This window comes from Microcebus murinus, chromosome 7 (assembly GCF_040939455.1).
Source record: "Microcebus murinus isolate Inina chromosome 7, M.murinus_Inina_mat1.0, whole genome shotgun sequence".
NCBI lineage: Eukaryota > Metazoa > Chordata > Mammalia > Primates > Cheirogaleidae > Microcebus > Microcebus murinus.
The window spans coordinates 89,876,282-89,897,195 of NC_134110.1; the positions used below are offsets into that span (position 1 = coordinate 89,876,282).

The 20,914-nt window shown below is 38.5% G+C and overlaps 1 protein-coding gene and 1 non-coding gene across 2 annotated transcripts in view; one reads left to right on the forward strand and one right to left on the reverse strand.

The window, feature by feature from the left end:
- Positions 1 to 9,425: 9,425 nt before the first annotated feature.
- LOC142872226 (small nucleolar RNA SNORD87) lies at positions 9,426 to 9,513 on the forward strand. Its single transcript, XR_012920441.1, has one exon. It is a non-coding gene; the product is annotated as a small nucleolar RNA SNORD87 (small nucleolar RNA).
- Positions 9,514 to 19,177: 9,664 nt separating this feature from the next.
- Positions 19,178 to 20,914, reverse strand: part of MCMDC2 (minichromosome maintenance domain containing 2) — a 31,930-nt gene continuing 30,193 nt past the window's right edge. The window contains exon 13 of the mRNA XM_076005251.1: positions 19,178 to 19,324. Coding sequence (XP_075861366.1) covers positions 19,195 to 19,324 — 130 coding nt within the window. The 3' untranslated portion in view covers positions 19,178 to 19,194. The remainder of the gene's footprint in view (positions 19,325 to 20,914) is intronic.

The following is a 20,914-nucleotide window of genomic DNA, read 5'->3' on the forward strand; positions in this document are numbered from 1 at the left end:
TCGCTCTTGCTCAGGCTGGTTTCGAACTCCTGACCTCGAGCAATCCGCCCGCCTCAGCCTCCCAGAGTGCTAGGATTACAGGCGTGAGCCACCGCGCCGGGCTGCAAGACCCTATCTTAAAAAAAGAAAGAGAGAGACAGAGGGAGGGAGGAAGGAAGGAAGGAAGGAAGGAAGGAAGGGAGGGAGGGAGGGAGGGAGGGAGGGAGGGAGGGAGGGAGGGAGGGAGGGAGGAAGGAAGGAAATCAGCCAACCAGCCATTCAAAAATCTGGGACAAGAGAATTCCAGGCAAGAGCAAAGGCTCTGGGATGTGAAAATTGTTTGGTATATTCCAAAAACTATTAATAAAAGTAGACTAAGCCATCAATACATGAGTGGATTAAAAATGTGGTATATGTATACCATGGAGTTCTATTCAGCCACAAAAAACAATGGTGATACAGCACTTCTTGTATTATCCTGGATAGAGCTGGAACCCATTCTACTAAGTGAAGTATCCCAAGAATGGAAAAGCAAGCACCACATGTACTCACCAGCAAACTGGTACTAACTGATCAACACCAAAGTGCACATATAGTAATAACACTCATTGGGTGTTGGGTGCAGACGGGAGGTGGGAGGAGGGGGTGGGTATATACACACCTAATGGTGGGTGCTGTGTGCACCGTCTGGGGGATGGACATGCTTGAAGCTCTGACTCGGGTGGGGCAAGGGCAATATACATAACCTAACATTTGTACCCCCGTAATATCCTGAAATAAAAAAAATTAAAAATAAATAAATAAAAAATAAAAGTAGGCTAAGGTGAGCATAGCAAGAGAGGGGAAGCAGGAGATAAGTTAGGCTACCTGAAGGTACATGGATTTCTTTCTAATGTCTTTTTAAAATTTTTTATGTGGTAAAATACACATTACACACTCTACCATCTTAACCGTTTTTAAGTGTATAGTTCAGTGGTGTTAAGTACATTCACAGTGTTGTACAACCATCACCACCATCCATTTCCAGAACTTTCTCATCATCCCAAACGGAAACTCTGAACCCATTAAACTCATTTCTTCCACCCGCCCCCAGCTCTTGATAACCACCATTCATTCTACTCTGTCTCTATAAATTTGCCTATTCTACGTAGTTAATATAAGTGAAATAATACATTATTTGTCCTTTTTGGTCTGGCTTATTTCATTTAACATAATGTCATCAAGGTTTATCCACGTTGTAACATGTATCAGAATTTCCTTCCTTTTTAAAGCAAAATAATATTCCCTTATATGTATATACCACATTTTGTTTATTCATTTATCCATCTATAGACATTTGGGTTGTTTCAACCTTTTGGTTATTGTGAATAATGGTGCCATGAATGTTGGTGTATGAGTAACTGAGTTCCCGCTTTCAATTCTTTTGGGTATATACCCAGAAGTGAAACTGCTGGGCTATATGGTATCTGCGTTTAAATTTTGAGAAACCACCCTACTATTTTCCACAGTGGCTGCACCATTTTGCATTCTTCCAGAAATACACATGAGTTCCAATTTCTCCACATTTGTTGTTTTTATTTTTTTATAATAGCCATCCTAATGCTTCTGACATGGTATGTCATTGTAGTTTTGATTTGCATTTCCCTAATAGCTAGTAATGTTGAGCATATTCTCATGTTCTTATTAGCCATTTGTATATCTTCTTTGGAAAAGTAGCCATTTATGTCCTTTGCCCATTTTTTGAATTGGTTTGTTATGTAGTTTTATTGTTGAGTTATAGAAATTCTTTATGTATTCTGAATATTAATCCCTTATCAGATATATGCTTCCCAAATCTTTTCTCCCATTCTGTGAATTGTCTTTTCACTCTTTTGATGGTGTCTGACGCACAAAAGTTTTTAATATGATGGAGTCCAATTTATCCATTTTCTCTTTTGTTACCTGTGCTTTTGGTGTCATACCCAAGAAATCACTGCCAGATCCAATGTCATGAAGATTATTCCTTATATTTCCTTCTAGAGTTTTAAAGTTTCAGTTTTTACACTTAGTTCTTTGATCCATTTTGAGTTAATTTTTGTATGATGTGAAGTAAGGGCAGACTTCATTTTTTTGCATGTGAATATCTAGTTTTCTTAGTACAATTTGTTGGAAAGTCTGTCCTTTCCTCATAGAATAATCTTGATATTCCTGTTGAAAATCAATTGGCCATAAATGCAGGTGGATATTTTTTAAGTATAATGGGAAGCTGTCGACATTAGTAATCAAGACTACAAGTCTCTACGTTGCTTTTCTTAAGCTCCTTTGGAAAGAGACTTGAAAGAGAAAGGAGAATTCTAAATTCCAAAAATCCGTTTATGAAGAGCAAAGCTTAAAAGCATGAACATTAAATTTTACGTAGGAAGAGGAAAGTCTAACAATGAACTCAAGGAAGAAAGTGAGCCTTTAATAGAGATGAAGAAGAAATACAAAGGTTTCCACAGAAAAAGAGAGAGAGAAAATGTAAGGTCAAAAGTTAGGTCCAGGCGGGGCGCGGTGGCTCACGCCTGTAATCGTAGCACTCTGGGAGGCCGAGGCAGGCAGATTGCTTAAGGTCAGGAGTTCAAAACCAGCCTGAGCAAGAGTGAGACCCCCGTCTCTACTAGAAATAGAAAGAAATTAATTGGCCAACTAATGTAGATAGAAAAAATTATTAGCCAGGCATGGTGGCACGTGCCTGTAGTCCCAGCTACTCGGGAGGCTGAGGCAGCAGGATCGCTTGAGCCCAGGAGTTTGAGGTTGCTGTGAGCTAGGCTGACGCCACCGCACTCACTCTAGTCTGGGCAACAAAGCGAGACTCTGTCTCAAAAAAAAAAAAAGTCAGGTCCATGCTCTTACATGCCCTTACCCTTAGCACTGGGGATGGTGAGACTGCAAAGCATACGAGTGTGGAGCTCAGAGGTGAGGTCTTGGGCAGAGATGTAAATTGGGCATTCTCAGTATATGCTTTTATCAAAAGAAGTGGGAATGGATGCTAAATAGCCAAGAATCAATAAGCAAACAACAGGTCAATTGATAACAAATTGTGGTATGTCTATATAAGGGAATACTACTCAGCAATTAAAAGGAATTAACTGTTGTTACACACAACAGGATACATGAATATCAAAATAATTATGCTGAGTGAAAGAAGCCAGACAAAAAACAATATATACTGACTCATCAGATTGAATACGTTAAATATGTCCATTTTTTTGGTATATCCACTATACCTCAATAACACTGTAAAAAAAGAGTATATTCTGTATGATTTCATTTAAATTATAGAAAAAGTAAACAAATCTATAGCAACAGAAAGCAAATCAGTGGTTGCGTGGTGGAGTTGAGTGGAGTGATGTGAAGGAGACAGTGCAAAGGGCAGGAGGAAATATTTGGGGATCATGGCCAATGGCACCTAAGGAGAAGTCTTACTGTGGGCATTCTGGGAAAGATTTTCCACCTTGGTTAAAAGAGAGACACATGAAAAGAAATGTCCCTCCTTCCTTTGGATATTGTTATATAAAAAGGTGATGTTTACAGCTATGTGAGACTTTCCGCAACTATGAAGAGAAAACCAAGAATCTCAGAGAAGTCAACCAGAAGCCCTGACAATGTTTTACTCCTGAATTAACCAACCCTACAGCCACCTACCTCTGGATTTCTTGTAATGTACACTTATTTTTTAAGAAGCTACTTTAGTTGCATATTTTGTTACTTGCAGTTGAAAACAGACATGTATTTAATGACATTATTCATCAATTAAAATAACTGACCTAAAATGATAACCTGAAAATGGGCAGCTGTGCACTTTTAACAACACCTACATTTTAGTCATGATATTTGGTTGTATCCTGTCTGAAGGAAAAAACGTATTAAGTCAATAAGGCAGTGACCCTTTCCATATCGATCCACCCAGCTCAGCTATTTTCTTTGCAGTAGAAACTAATGAATGCCTTGGGAGCACCTGCAGAAGGAGGCAACAGCAAGCTGTCAGCAACTCAGGAGCTATCCTGAGGGAACTGTGGCAAAGGAAGCGTCCATGTTTGCCTCCAGTTCTTTCTCATATAGTCCTGGGCTCAATGGCACCAAGAATTTGCCTAAATTGTTGCCTTTAGCATCTACAGGTTTAGTGTCCAAACTCACCCTCCTCTACACCTTCAGTAATGGTGGTTCCCACAACTGCCCACACAGTTGCAGGCAAAGGGTTGGAGGCAATTGCCTACCTTGCAAAATCAGATTGTGGAAGCAATATCCAGCCGGGAATCCAAGTCTGTGAAGTAGGCTGAAGCCCACACAGCTACTTAACAGAAAGAAGAAACATCTTCCCCTTGGGGCCCAAACAAAGATTTTTAAACCCTTGTAAAGCACTTTGCAAAACCTTTTATACATAGAGGAATCCTTTGTTAAAGTAGGTACAATCACGATTTGTTTTGCTGGGTTAGATGTTCATGTTGCTTTGAGGCAAATTTATATTTTATACTGGGTTTTGTATCAGTTTCTTAGATTTCCAGTTTTTAAAGGAGAGATGACCTTTTACTGATTCAATTGTTTAATTATATGCTTTCATGTGTATTCTTTTTGGTAACAAGATCATAATCCTTTTTCCTCCAGCAGCAAGCTTAGTGCTTTGCAGCCAGGACTTATAATGCTTGAGAGAAGAAAGAGTAATAAGACATGAAAATCAATAGCAAATTATAACATGTTCACAAACTGCTTTATGAATGCTTTTGTAAAACTTGCTATTGCTATTATCAATAAAAATAGTAACGATAGCTATCCTTATAATATAGGGAAAATATTATAGGTTTTCCTGTTTTTGTAACTGATTTTTCTGTGTGTGTGTAGGGGCCATTTCCAGAACTCTTACTCTAATTGGGCTGTCCAGTACTACGAGTTTTTTAAACTGAAATAAGTCAGGGAGTAGAAGACCAAGTAAATAAATATAACTTACTAGGAATGGGAGGCCCTTCCTTTTTTTTTTTTTTTTTTTTTATATAGGGTCTCTGTAGCCCAGGCTGGAATGCAGTGGCCCAATCATATACCTCACTGTAATCCCGAATTCCTGGACTCCAGTGATCCTTCTGCCTCAGCCTCTGACCAGCTAGGACTACAGGCATGCGCCACCATGCCCCACTAATTTTGTAGAGATGGGGTCTCGCTATATTGCCCAGGCTGGTCTTTAACTCCCGGCCTCCAGTGATCCTCCAGCCTCAGCCTCCCAAAGTGCTGGGACTACAGGTGTGAGCCACAGAGCCCGGCCTGAGATCCTTCTTTTTTAGAGCTTTTTTTGTTCGTTTCTATCCGAGTAGATAACTCGTTTGCATATTCAATGAAATAGTTCTAGCTGAAGTACTCAGGCGCCTTTAAAACCTCTAGGGAAGTTACACAACTCCAGGCATAAACTCGAGGTCGAGACTCCCGCATCTGCGCTTTGCACTAGTCCCGACTGCGCACTCGGAGGGGCGGGGCCAAGGACCGGAAGGGGCGGGGCCAGCCATGAAGGCCCAAGAGCTGCCCGCGGACGTCGCGCTTCCTTTTCCGCGCTGCCGCCGAGGGGGTAAGGTTGCTGAAGGAGCGTCCGTTATGCCGGCGGGACGGCGTCCGAGCTTGCGCGCCCGTAGCTGGGCTCTCGGAGGTGAGAGTCATCGCGGTCTTAGTTCCTCGTCTCCTGCGTGCGGGTTCCTCCGCTCGGCGGGTGCCGAGCGCGGCGCCTGCTTTCCCGTGGCCTCCGTCCGGTGTCCGGCCCCGCCGAGCCGCAGGCAGGAGGCGGCGCGCCCCGCGCCCCAGCGCCACGGGCTGGCGCTCTGCGCCGTCTGAGCAGTCGCCTCAGGGAGCAGCCACCGGTGCGTCTAGAGCCTACTCCATAAACCCATTTTGACTGTCAGCTCAGAAACTAGTGAGGGGCCTTCTGTGACTCGAGGGGAGCCGAGGCGCCTGGGAGGAACGGCCGCGTGGCTTCGCGCTCCGCCGGTCCGCGTTGTCTGCTGCAAAGCCGCGCGTGCGTGCGGCCTTGGCGGCTTCAGGGTCCTCCAAGTGGCCGGCTGATTTTTTCTTAATAAGGGAGCATTTTATTAAGGTGGGGGTGATTGTCTCTTCGGTGATAAGGTGACCCTTCCTTAACCGTACTTCTGTGTGGTTTTTTTAAATTTTATTTCATAAACGCAGTTTAACTGCCGACGGGGGTCCGTGCTGGTCACCAGCCATTAGTGGAGCTGGTTGGCGTTTGTCGCTGATCTCCCGTGTAAATAGGTTCTGAGACGAGGCCCTCAGGCTGTAAATGCCTGCTGCACATGCAGGTGTTTGCATTTACAGGTAGACACGCATTTCTGGAGGTACACTGGCCAACAGCTGGCAGACTGGAAAAACATGCTACCTATTCAAAAACAAATTGTAAAAATGGTAAGGCATCGGTGAGATTTGGTATGTTTATGTGGTTTTTAACCCTTCCTCCCAAATTTGAAATACATTGCTTCACCTGAAATGAATAGTTAGCTTTCAACAGGACGAATGTGGTGGTTTTAAATTTATTTGGCATTCATCCTTAATTTCGAGCCATATGTGGCTTGGATTCCTTCTTCATTGCTAAGTGGTGGGATTTCTAGAAATTTCCAAGCGAAGTGTTTGATAAAAAATAAAGGGATTGTCGTGTTCTTACAGTAACTGTGAGCCGGAAAGATAACGGCCTTTTAGTCCGACAGGAGGCCCGTATTTCATGGTTTGGGTCTCCAACAACATCTTTCTTTGCTCTTTCGCAACTCTCCCTTCTTAGAAAACTTCCAGTCACTCTTTAATAAGAAAGACTGTATCGCAAGGCTATCGCAGAGGTAGCTAAGGCTGCCAAGCTGACCCCCGAAGTGCGGGCTTTGTTGACACAGTTTGAAATGTGAACGTGGACAGTAAGGTAGGCAAGACCAGTGGAAGTCACCACAGATTTCCTAATCAAGTAGCTTGGCCAAATTGGAAAGAGCAGTTACGCTCAGTTGTCCGGCTTTTTAATACTTACCTTGTAGCCATTTTTAGACTGAGAAACCTAAATTGAACATGCAATCAAATTTTGTCTTAAGGAAGCGAGATTTTAGCAGTATTTTTCAGTCCAAAACCATCCCAAGGCATAGAAGCCATAGCCTCAACTAAAATTGAATTTTTGTGGGGACTGTTAATTGCCATTTGTACCTAATATTGTGTGTGTGCACACACACATGAACTGTAGCCTGTCACTATGTGACACAGGTTGCATATTTGGGATTGCAGTGAGGACTGGTGAGTTGGGAGAATAGTGTGGGTATTTAATTACTACTTGTTTTTTAATTAATGAACACTTAGCCTTTCTATGCGCATAATGGTGTAAAAGTTTGATACTTAGGTGTTTGACAGGTGCTTGCTATTCAGTTACAGACTGGGGAATAGCCCAGTATTTGGTACTAAAACTGTCAAGACTGGATAGGTTTTGAATTACCACTCTTTTTTGTCCAATGGCGATTTAACAAGAACTTGCAATCTTCTGGTTTGGGAGTTTAGATAGGTTTGATTTTTTGATATGTAAATAGTTGATTGCTAAATATGGTCAGATTTCTCCTGACCTGCTGTTCCTAAATTCTTAGGATACGTCCCAGTAAATTACACTTTGTGAATTGTCATGTGTGTAATTGTTGCATTTTGGGTGTACCTAATTTGATAATTTAAAAAAAATTCTGTTTAAGGTATCTGTTTGCAGGTCAGAAAATGAGAAAATGTAATTGTGTAATGTTCTGAAATGTAAACAAAAAAACAAAAAGCTGTAAATAAAATTGGAAAAAGGGATTGTACAAAAATTTTGGAGCATAATAAATACAAAAAATCTGCCCATCCATTTAAGAGCTGTAATATTACCAGTACTGTGATCTGTTTGTCCCCAACTCCCATTACCCTGCCTCCTGTGTAGAGGTAAACATCATCTGGAATTTTGTGCCCATCAAGTCTCTTGGTGGTTGGGGAGAGTGGTAGTGGAACGGATAGCAGTTTTATAATACACATGCATCTCTAAGCGTACATTTTCTTAAGCTTTATAAAAATATACAAGTATGCATGTCGTCTGTAGTTCCTGTGAATCATAATATTAAACTGAAATTTTTCAAATCAGAATTATTCACAGCCTTTGGTCATACTGATTATGTGAAATACTATAGCATTTCAAGATGTGAAAATGATAAATTGTTTAGTAGGGTCCTAACTTGTATGTCTTCATAAATCATTTCCAGTAAATACTCCTGGGGTGCTATATGGCTTGATCTGTGGCCCTGGCCATGTCCTTTGCAGTACCTGTGTACATTCAGTTAACTTGGGATTTCATTCTACAAGAATATGCCCAATAATTTGGCATTGTAATGTTTTTAGGTGAAATTTTGCACACAAGTTTCTATGCATCTAACCTTTACCCTGGCTTAGTTCATCCTACTCAAGCTCTGAGACAGAAATGCAATGGCTCTGTATTCATTAGGACCATGTGTCTTATAATCAAAGCTGTGATGGTATCATAAAATATTTACACCATTTTTCCTGCTTGAGAAAAGCTCATTTATGGAATTATTAGGTGCTAATCAGTCAAAGGAATTGTTGACATACTCAAGTTATTGTAGATGTTTTAAATTTTGGGTTTGTCAGTTACAACTATCAAAAAGTAATAAAGGGCTGAGCATGGTGGCTCATGCCTGTAATCCTAGCACTCTGGGAGGCTGAGGCAGGCGGATCGCTCAAGGTCAGGAGTTCGAAACCAGCCTGAGCAAGAGCGAGACCCCGTCTACTAAAAATAGAAAGAAGTTAATTGACCAACTAAAAAAATATATATGCAAAAAATTAGCCGGGCATGGTGGGACATGCCTGTAGTCCCAGCTACTCAGGAGGCTGAGGCAGTAGTATCACTTGACCCCAGGAGTTTGAGGTTGCTGTGAGCTAGGCTGATGCCACGGCACTCACTCTAGACTGGGCAACAGAGTGAGACTGGCTCAAAAAAAAAAAAAGTAATAGAGCAAGAATTATATTCCTTTATTCCATTAGAGATGTATTGAACAACAGACTTTTATTAAAAAGTGGGTTCGAGTCTCAAAAGATAGGTTGCAAATATGGTGTTTTGTGGTTCCTTAGAGGAATGAAATTTTCTTATTAGACCATTCCTTCATATAACATGCCAAACAAATGCAAGTACAAATGAGAATTGACAATGAAATATTCAATTTCCAGGTGAGAAAAAGCCTATGAGTTTTGAAGGTGTGTGAAGGTCATTGTGACAATGTTTTCCAAAATCCTATAGAAGATGGCAGTAAAAAAGCTAAGACCACCACTGCATGTATTAAAGGTACCAAAAGTTGTGTGCTTTTTTTTGTCCTTGTGCTATTGTTACTAAGGGGCAGTACCCCAAAATGTTTAATGTGTTCTTGATATTGATAAATTTAATACCTGGCACAATGATGACTTAAATTACTTTTTGCCGTTTACCCATCTGAGGGTGTCTTTGAAGAAATAATTTAAGACTGAGTTGCCAGTAATCTGTGTTGGTTATGATAATGGCATGTAATACAATTTTTTATTAAGAGGTTAAATGTTTTTTCTGTTTAGCAGATAGGTAGCTGCAGATGAGTGTACTTCAGCTGTGGTTTTTGAAAATACTTCTTCATCGCCTCAAGTAAGTAATTGTGACTTGTGAAGCAACTGTATCTGCTGACAGTTCAGAAACTCCAAAGGGTTGGGTCCAATTCCTGTTGAAGTTGTCTTTGCATATCAGGGTATGGTTTCCTTTTCTTGGCATTAATTTTTTTTAAGGACACTTATGCATATTGAGGTTATGTGATCACTTTATCTTTGATAATGGAATGTTTCTGATTTTTTTGAAGGTGTGGTATGCAACATTTGGAAGAAGGAATGAAGACTTCAAGAAAACACATGAACAGAAGCAAATGATGCAAATGAATGTTTTACTTGATATTAACATCACAATAAATTATGCAGAAAATAGGTGTTTCACTAATTATTTTAATTGCTGGACAGTAAAGTGTTTAAAATAGCACCATTCTCATAGTCACTACTAGTTAGACTTGTTTTTAACGTACTTTAAGGATATAATGTTCTTGTCATTAACTAGCTCCTTTGTGGGTGATGATTCTCAGTTGAGGTAGACAGTAAGGAAATATTTCTTGTGCCACCAGTTTCCTTTTCTAGCCTTTGGAAATTTCTGGAGAGGCCTTCATCTTTCATAATTCATATCTGGCTTCCCCTTCATCATCCCCTATTGTACCTGAAAAACAGGTGCTTGGAATCTTGACCTCTTGAATGCAATCAAATTGTCCCTTACAGGTAAAGGTTTCACTTTTCTGTGATATGCAGATTTTATTTAAAATTTAAATTTTATTCTTTAGTTTGCTTTCATCTTTATGAACCAAAAAATAATCCTAGTACAAGTAATAATTAGCAATTATGCTATGTTAAAAGAAACAGTGGCTGGGCAGGCAGGTCTGTTTGGGATTAAAAGAATTGACAATCTTAAAACTGAATTTCTACCTGGGTGAAGCTTAAATTTAGCTAAATCTTTTTCCCCTTTTAAATTCCTTGCCTATATTAAGGGTGCAATTTGCATATGGTAAGTCAAACACTAAAATTTGTACAGCAACATTCTAATCACTTCCCATCACAGGCAACATGTAAAAACCATTTGTGTTCTGTATTTCCCAATAGTAAAATGAAGGTTATTTTATGGATCCTAGTTTTATAGCATAGGGAAGTATTCTGCCTTCATCCCCTGAAGAACCAGAAAAGTTTGAGATGTACATGAGCAGCACAGGATAAGGGTCTTGCTAACAATATAAAATGGTAATATGTAAATATTTTGTTAAAAACTAGCTTTGCTTTCTGAAAACTTAATACTATGGTCTCTAGCTGGCACCAGTAGGTGTTCAATGATAGTGGCTTCTAGATCCTATAGAGAGTGGGCAGGTGGTCCTGAATTTTGGTTAAGAAGCTCCTAAGTGCTGCTAATTTTGAAAGATCTTTTTTTTTTTTTTATTTGAGTCACATGGAACCTGGATGGAACTGATCTTTTTTTAAAGCTTTGAAAGGTGAGAACTAAGAAAGATTTAAGAAATTTACAAAATGGGTATATTTTTCTCACAATGTCCTTGCCTTTTCAGAGCAGATAACCTTTCCTCCAGAAGTGAAGACTGGGCTTGCAAATTGATTTCTTTGCCTTTTGGAACTTTTATTGTAACTAGTCAGGGCTAAAAAGCCAATTTATAAATTACAGGTTCCTTGATTCCATGTAAATTTTCATTTTACCTGGCATGTTTATGTATATATAAGGAAAATTCCCATGGCTTTTCCTGACTCTGTATGTAGGGCTTCTGAAACAGTACATGAAAAGGCCATAAACTTAAAGCTTAAGGTTATATAATTTTTTTAATTTTTAAAAGTTTTTGATCTGTCAAGAGTCAGACAAAAGGTTATATAAATTATAGTTATTACTTGGCAAGTTCACAAGTAAGGGAAAAATAGTTTAAAGTTATTTGTAGATAAAGTGTTATTTCCATCTTGTGACAAATAGAGCAAATTACATAAAAGTTACCATTTTTCACACAGCTTAGCTTGCAACATTCCTTATGTTTTTATCTGTTCACCATTGATATTCTGGGCTAATCAGACAGAAGGGTTCTTTTAAAACAGTATTTTCCACAACTTTTATCACTTGTAAATTGTCCATATTGTTCCAAGTTTTAAAAAGTAGTATTCTAATGTACTATACACAATATTATCTGAAGCATTATTTGAAAGTCAAATACTCACACTTTTTCCCACTGCTTAAAGTAGGAATGAAGAGTTTCCTCAAATTATTCATCGCTAGATAAAACACCTGTCCCAGGTCCATATGTGGCAATAAACTGTTCAAGCTGTTGCTGGCACTGAGTGAGATAGAGATCCCTTTGCTCTAAATACTCTTCATTATACAAGTCAAATGGAAATATTGCATTTGGAGCAACACAAAACACAGTGGCCCCTAAATGAAAACGTAAATACAGTGTAAATGAGGAATACTCTAAAATGCTAAATGTGGAATCACTATCAAGGAAAATAATGAAAATTTAAAAATTATAAAGCTCTAATCTATTCAGCAACATACTTCAATAATATTTTGAATCTGACACTTGCATTTTGAAACCCAGGAAGCAGCTTCAGTAAAATACACAAACATTGGTACCAGGATAAACATTGCAGTACATTTCTCAGTCCTAAAACCACTCGCATAAAGGCAACTATATAAATCTATGGAATAGGATAGCCCCCAAAAAAAAAAAAAAAAAAAAAAAAAAAAAAAAAAAAAAAAAAAAAAAAAAAAAAAAGAAAAAAAATTTCCAAACATTCTGTGAAGAAAAAAAAAAAAAAAAAAAAAAAAATAGGATAGCCCCCAAATAAACCCTTGCATATACAGTTAAATTGATTCTTAACAAGAGTGGTAAGACCATTCTATGGGGAAGGATACTTTCCAACAAATTGTGCTGAGAAAATTGCGAATCTACATGCAAAAAGATGAAGGTGGACACTTAGGTTACATTATACACAAAAATTGTCTCAAAATGCAACAGCTAAAACTAAAGCTTAGAAAAAAATATAGGAAAGTTTAATGATTGGACTTGACAGTGATGTAAATGACACCAAAACGGGCACCAAAAGAAAAGATAAATTAGGTCACATCAAAATTTAAAGCTACATTAGAAGATACAATTGGTGAAGAGGCAACCCATGGAATAGGAGAAATTATTTGTAAATCATATCTCTGATAAAGGGGTCTATAACTCACAAAGAGAACAACCTGATTTTTAAGAATGGGGGTCATGTGGGAGACTGGGATTCAGGAAAAATCAAATGGGGAAAGGACTAAAAAGGACATTTCTCCAAAGAGGATAAACATGACCTGACCAATAAGCATATGAGAAAGATGCTTGGCATCACTAATTAGGGAAACACGAATCAAAACCTCATGAGATACTGCCTCTTACCCATAAGGATGGCTATGGTAAAAATAGAAAGCAGAAAATGACAGGTGTTGATGATTTGTGGAGAAATTTGGAAACTTTGTGCAGTGTTGGGAATGCAAATGGTACATCCACTATGGAAAACAGTATGTTAGTTCACTTCACCAAAGAGATTAAACAAAATTACCATATAATCTAGCAAAATCTCACTTCCAGGTATATACTAAAAAGAATTGAGCAAAATCTCAAAGGATATTTGCATACTCATATTCATAATAGTATTCATGGTAGCATAGGTGGAAGCAACCAAAGTGTCCATTGATACATGAATGGATAAAATGTGGTATATACATATTACATAATATGATTCAGCCGTAAAAGAAGGGAATTCTAATACATGCACAATATAGATGAACCTTGAGAACGTTGTGTTAAGTGAAATAAGTCAGTCACAAAAGGACAAATACCATGTGATTCCTCTCATATAAGAGGTACCCAGAATAGTCAAATTCATAAAGACAATAGGATGATGGTTGCCAGAGGCTTGATAGGGAAATGGGGAGTTAGTGTTTAATGGGTACAGAGTTTCAGTTTGAGAAGATAAACTTCTGGAGATGATGGTGGTGGTGATTGCACAACAATGTGAATATACTTAACACCACTGAACTGTACACTTAAAAATGGTTAAGATAGTAGATTTTATATATACTTTAGAAACATTGACTTTTATTATAGGAGCTAGCTCTTATATTCTGTTTCATTCATTGATTCATTGAATGAGTACTTGAGTGTAGGAGGCCAGGAGTACCATTGTTACCCCTCTGCTGCTTCCAGACCATTCTTTCCCCTGCTTCCCTCTTGGTAGGTAAAAATCCTTTCTCCTTTGATGCTCAGTGCCACCTAGTTTTACAACCTTTTCCTCTTCCACAGTCAACATACCAGTTCTCAGCATTTGGCGCACTACCTTCCTTTCTTCCCTAATATCTGACATTCAGTGATTTCCATGCGAATTACCCATTTAACTCCTGACCTCCCTGTGTCCTACCCTTTTTCTTCTACCTCAGCCACACATTCCCACAGTCGCAGGAAATTGATATCTTACTTCAAAACCAAAATCCACTCCCCTACACTACCTCTTAACGCTTCCAGCTCAGTTGCTGTTCCAGGTCTTCCAACTCAGAGATCACCAATCTGCTTCCTCCCGTTCACTTCCTTCCTTAACCAGCCTAAGAGTCCCTCCCTTGCCAGCCCCCACTCCCTTGCCCCTCTGCAACACTCTGCATGAACCCAACCATTCACTCTATGCTGGCACCGGGGCTGCTAGGCAGAAAATCACACAACTGGAATTTCTTCTTTTCATTTTAAATGAATCACAATAACTTCAACTGATCACTTGCACTGCCTGGCAACCCTGCTGAGTTTCCCTAGGACATTTCTCTAGCTCCCACAATGACTATTATATCCATTCTTCTCTCCTCAAACCTTTCGTTTTCAGGTGGTGATCCTGAGCAAGGTATATGACCAAATCTACAAATCTACCTGGTTCTGTATCCACTTTCTTTTCTCCTAGTAAATGAAGAAGTGACTCATCTATCAGAAGCCAGTATTTTCACATGTACCCTGGGTCCCATCCCCTCTCACCTTTTTACGACTTCATTCCTAGATCTCCCCCTCTTCTGCAGTATCATTAATTTACTTTCCACTGCACATGATTTAATACCTCCTATCTTTAAAAATATAAAATCTCTTCCTGGACCACTCATCCTTCTCTACCTAATGCCCCATTTCTTTCCTCATCTCAGAATTATCTATGTGTGCTGTCTCCATGTCCTCACCTCCATTCCCACTCCACTGAAGTAGCTCTGATCATGGCCACCTAAAACCTCTAGGTTATCAAATCTAATTTTACTCAAACTCTCAGTAGCATACAAGACACTTGATCATTCTGCTCCCTTCTAGAAACACCCTCCTTTCTTGGCTCTGTAACACCACGCTTCATACATTCTAGCTGCTGCTTCTCAGTCTCCTTTATTAGTTCTCCTCAACCTCATTTCTAAATATTGGAATCTTCAAGAGCAGTCCTGGAGTGCTCTCTAGTCTCTCTCTAGGTGATTTCATTCATTCCTTGGTTTTGAATAACATTTCTGTGCTGATGATTCTAACTTATATTCCTAGGCCAGAACTGTCTTCCAAGCTACAAATTCTTCTATAGGATATCTTTAAGTTATATCTATTATTTGATTTTTCTCCCAAACCTTTTCTCTCTCTTTCCTCCCAGTCTTGGTAAATGGCACAATGATCCACTGAGTTGCTTAAGGCAAAAACCTAGGAGTTTTCCTTAATTCCTCCCTCTCCCCCACCCAACTCCTAAATCTAGCTCATGAGCACAACCTATTGGTTTTCGCATCCAAGGTGTAGCTCTACTTTACTAATTTCTCTCCATTTCTATTGACTCCCCCTCATCAAATCTCTCATTATCAATTGGACTATAACAACAATTTTCTAACTAGTCTCCCTGTTTCTGCTCTTAACCCCCTCCGTACCAACTCCATATGTGATATTTTTAAAAATATAATTGATCACATTGGTTCTTTGTTTAAAACAATGGCTTTCAATGGCTTTCATTACAATGGCTCTCCTTTCAATGGCTTCTCATTAAACTTGGAATAAAATCATAGTTGTAAGCCTGGTGGCAGGTCCTCCTCCCCTCCCTAGATCAAAAAGAAAAGGCTCAGGAGACCAAAACCACCAAGGACAACTTCCAGGCCCTGCTGAAAACAGCAACACCTGGTTGTCCACTCAGATAAAGTTTTCGGTTCCTGGATTCCGCAAATACTGCCAGCCCCTCCTATTTCTCAATAACCGCTGAAGATCACAGTGGAAAACCCCAGCTCTTCTCATCAAAAGTCCCTGGTCCGCCTCAAACAGTATAAAAGCCCTAACCCCCTCCAAATGGACATGACTTCTCGCCCCCCCCCTTGGGACCCTTGAACCTCACCCGGGAGTGCTCAAAAAAGTCACGTTGTGTGGCCCCACTCTCTCTATTTCTTTCACCACCAGAAAACTTTACACTAGTTTTCTACCGTGGTCTGAGGCCCTGCAAGATATGGCCCTACTTTCCTCTCCAACCTCAACAACTCTGCTTAACTATGTTTCAGCCACCCTGGCTTCCAGTTTCTTGAAAGCACCTATATAATGTAATTTCCCTCTACATTGACTTCTCATCCTTTAGGTGTCTGCTTAAATAAATATTACTTCCTTAGAGAGGTCTCTGTAAAAGCCAAAGTAAGACTTTTCTATTGTTCTTTCTCAGAACACACTGATGTTCTTCACAGCATCTATCTCAATTTATATTAGCTATTTATCAGTTTATTTACTTTTTAATGTCTGTTCTCTCACTAGGTTGTAAGCGCCACCAGGTTAGAGACTGTTTGTTTCACAATTATTTATCTAGTCCTTAGCACCTAGAAATCATTCAATAAATATTTATTGACTGAAAAAAACTGTGAATATTTCATTCAAATACTGATAATTATGAGGCATATTATGATAGCATGTAACATTATAATTTTAATGTTCATCAATCCTGAAATTATAATTAACCTCAAATTACCTTTACAGTTTTACTTTAATATATACAGGTATACCTCAGAGATATTGCAGTTTTGGTTCCAGATCACTGTAACAAAGTGAAAATTGCAATAAAGCAAGTCACATAATTTTTTTGTTTTCCCAGTGCACATAAAGTTATGTTTACACTATACTGTAGTCTATTAAGTCTATTTAGCATTATGTCTAAAAAAAGTTTATACTTTAATTAAAAAACACTTTATTGCTAAAACAATGTTAACAATCATCTGAACCTTCAGTGAGTCTTCATCTTTTGCTGGTGGAGTGTCTTGCCTCAATATTGATGGCTGATGACTGATCAGGGTGATGGCTGCTGAGGGTCAGGGTGGCTGTGGCAATTTCTTAAAATGAAACAATGATGTTTGCCACATTGATTGACTCTTCCTTTCATGAAATATTTCTCTGTAGCATGTAATACTGTTTGATACCATTTTACCCAAGTAGAACTTCTTTCAAAATTGGAGTCAATTCTCTCAAACCCTGCCACTACTTTATCAACAAAGTTTATGTAATATTCTGAATCATTTTGTTGTCATTTCAATAAAGTCCACAGCATCTTCACCAAAAATAGATTCTATCTCAAGAAATCACTTTCTTTGCTCATCTATAAGAAGCAACTCCTTGATTTGGTCAATTTGTATCATGAGATTGTTGCAATTCCATCCCATCTTCAGGATCCAATTCTAATTCTAGTTCTCTTGCTATTTCCACTGCATCTGTAGTTACTTCCTCCACTGAAGTCTTGAAGCCCTCAAAGTCATCCATAAGGGTTAAAATCAACTTCTTCCAAACTTCTAGTAATGTGGATATTTTGACCTACACCCATGAATCATGAATGTTCTTAATGACATCTAGAATGAATTCTTTCTAGAAGGTTTTCAATTTACTTTGCCCAGATCCAGAAGAGAAATCATTATCTACGACAATTATATACTTATAAAATGTGTTTCTTAAATAATAAGACTTGAAAGTCAAAGTTACACCTTGACCCAAAAGCTGCAGAATGGACCTTGTGTTAACAGTATAAAAATAATATTTATCTCCTTGTACATCTCCACCAGAGCTCTTGGGTAGGTGCACTGTCAATGAGCAGTAAAATATAAAAATAATATTTATCTCCTTGTACATCTCCACCAGAGCTCTTGGGTAGGTGCACTGTCAATGAGCAGTAATCTTTTGGAAGGAATCTTTTTTTCTGAGCAGTAGATCTCAGCAGTTGGCTTCAAATATTCAGTAAACTGTGCTGTAAACAGATGAGTTGTCATTCAAGTTTTGTTCTTCTATTTATACAGCATGGGCAGAGTAGATTTAGCATGATTTTTAAGGGCCCTAGAATTTTTTTAAGGGCCCTGGAAAATGAGCATTAGCTTCAACTTAAAATCACCAGCTACATTAGCCACTAACAAGAGAGTCAGTCTGTCTTTTGAAGCTTTGATCCAGGCATTGACTTCTCCTTTCTAGCTATGAAAATCCTAGATGGCATCATCTTCCAATAGAAGACTGTTTGTTTCATCTACATGGAAAAATCTATTGTTTTGTGTAGCCACCTCCATCAACAATCTTAGCTAGATCTCCTAGATAACTTGTTGTAGCTTCTCCATCAGCACCTGCTGCTTCACCTTGCACTTTATGTTATGGAGATGGCTTCTTTCCTTCAACCTCATGAACCAACTCTAAATTAATATCTCATCTAATTCAACAAAGAACTTTGGGAGAATAATTCTCCTAACCTTTACCTTAAGAGCCTTTTTGTATTTTTATTAGCAAAAGCATAATAAGTGGTCGGGCGCGGTGGCTCACGCCTGGAATCCTAGCTCTCTGGGAGGCCAAGGCGGGCGTTCGAAACCAGGAGTTCGAAACCAGCCTGAGCAAGAGCGAGACCCCGTCTCTACTATAAATAGAAAGAAATTAATTGGCCAACTAATATATATAGAAAAAACTAGCCGGGCATGGTGGCACATGCCTGTAGTCCCAGCTACTTGGGAGGCTGAGGCAGGAGGATCACTTGAGCCCAGGAGTTTGAAGTTGCTGTGAGCTAGGCTGATGCCACGGCACTCACTCTAGCCTGGGCGACACAGTGAGACTCTGTCTCAAAAAAAAAAAAAAAGCATAAGTGCCATTAATTTCAAATAATTTAAATTCTATAGTCATAACATTAGGACTACCAATTCAGAGAAGGCAGCAATACAAGATGATCACATTTTCTTTCACTTTGTGCCCAACTCTGCTGTGGGGGATTGTTTGATAAATGTTGCATGTTATTTTAAAAAGAAGTTATTTCAAAATTATTGAAGTTATTATAAAATTATTTCACATATTGAATTAAGTACTTTTTTCCTCAGAAGTCTTTAAGCAATGCAAAAGTTCAAGTATGGAAACAATTATGCATAATAAGTAACTTAATATCAGATGATGATACTACCTAAAAACAATTATAATTAGTAAATGTTCAAATTCAAACAGGCATTACCTGATTGATATTGGTTATTCTTTAAAATAATATTTTAAAATATAGGTAACATTTTAATTTAAGAAACTAAGAATATTTAAGTTTAGGTAAAATTATTTGTAGTGATCATTAATTATTTAATACATTACCATATTTCAATGTGAGAGATGTTTCAAATAATAAGGCTGCAATTAGTACATCTTCTTTAACCACTTTGTTCCTTAAGTTCAGTCGAGCATGGGCTTCAGACAAGGAAACTCTAAAAAAGAAAATTGATGTCCATCAAAATATGTTGCTATTACAAAAAATAATACATTTTTTGGCAGGAACAAACCAAGACATGTGAACACTAGCTGCACTTAAAAGATCAGAATTTTTTTTTTTTGCTTCTTTTTCTTTATTTGTACAAATTTATGGAATACATATTTAATTCTGTTACATGCATAGATTGTACTACAGTCAAGTTCAGGCTATTTGCGTACCCATCACCCCAATAAGGTACCTTATACCCATGAACTACTTCCTCACCATCCACCCACAGCACCCTCTCACCCCTCTGAGGCTCTGTTGTCTATCCTTCCACTCCCTACGTCCACGTGTACACATGTTTTAGCACTCACTTATGAGTTAGAATGTGATATTTGACTTTCTGTCCTTGGCTTGTTTCACTTATAAATTGCTTATTTCTTAAAAACTTTTTTTTTCCTTAAAGAGATAGGATTCTTGTTCTAATTTTCATTAATATAGCTTTCAGAGCACAGCTAAAAATCTGAAATTAAAAAAAAAATGAACTCCTATGTTAGTTGCACTGTTTTGAATTCTCCATCTTCCTCTTTCTTGAATACATTCATCATTTTGTTGGATTGTATTCTTAAATAATTTTTAAGATATAGTAAATGAGAGATAAAATATCTGAGTCCTTAAATTCCAGAAATGTCTTTATTTTGTCCTCAGACTTGATTGAGCATTTGGTATAAATATTCTGGTCTTAATTTTCCCTTTGTGGGTTTAGCCTCAGTACTTTGTAGCACCAGTTGTGGCTGATACTTCTAACGCCAAACTAAGCTCATTTCTTTGTAGGCAATCTGCTTTTTCTCTCCCTTTGAAGCTTTTAATCTTTTCCTTATATTATTTTATGAGGATGCATCTTTTTTGTTTGTATCACTTGGTACTTGGTTGTCTCTTTTAACTCCAGGGATTATTTCCTTCAACTCAGGGACATTTTCTATTATTTCTTTGAGAATTTCTTCTTCTTTTTTTATTTCAGCATATTATAGGGGTACAAATGTTAAGGTTATGTACATTGCCCATGCCCCCCATCCGCCCTCCCACCCACCCGATACCCGATAAATGTTATTCCTATATGTCCACTTAAGTGTTGATCCATTAATACCAATTTGCTGGTGAGTACATGTGGTGCTTGTTTTTCCATTCTTGAGATACGTCACTTAGTAGAATGGGTTCCAGCTCTATCCAGGAATATACAAGAGGTGCTATATCACCATTGTTTCTTAAAGCTGAATAGTACTCCACGGTATACATATACCACATTTTATTAAGCCACTCATGTATTGATGGCACCTGGGTTGTCTCCACACCTTTGCGATTGTGAACTGTGCTGCTATAAACATTTGAGTGCAGGTGTCCCATTTGTAGAGTGTCATTTGACCTTTTGGGTAGATGCCCAGTAGTGGAATTCATGGATCAAATGGTAGATCTACTTGTATCGCTTTAAGGTATCTCCATATTGTTTCCCACAGAGGCTGAACCAGTTTGCAGTCCCACCAGCAGTGTAGGAGTGTTCCTATCTCTCCATATCCACACCAACATTTATTGTTTGGGGACTTTT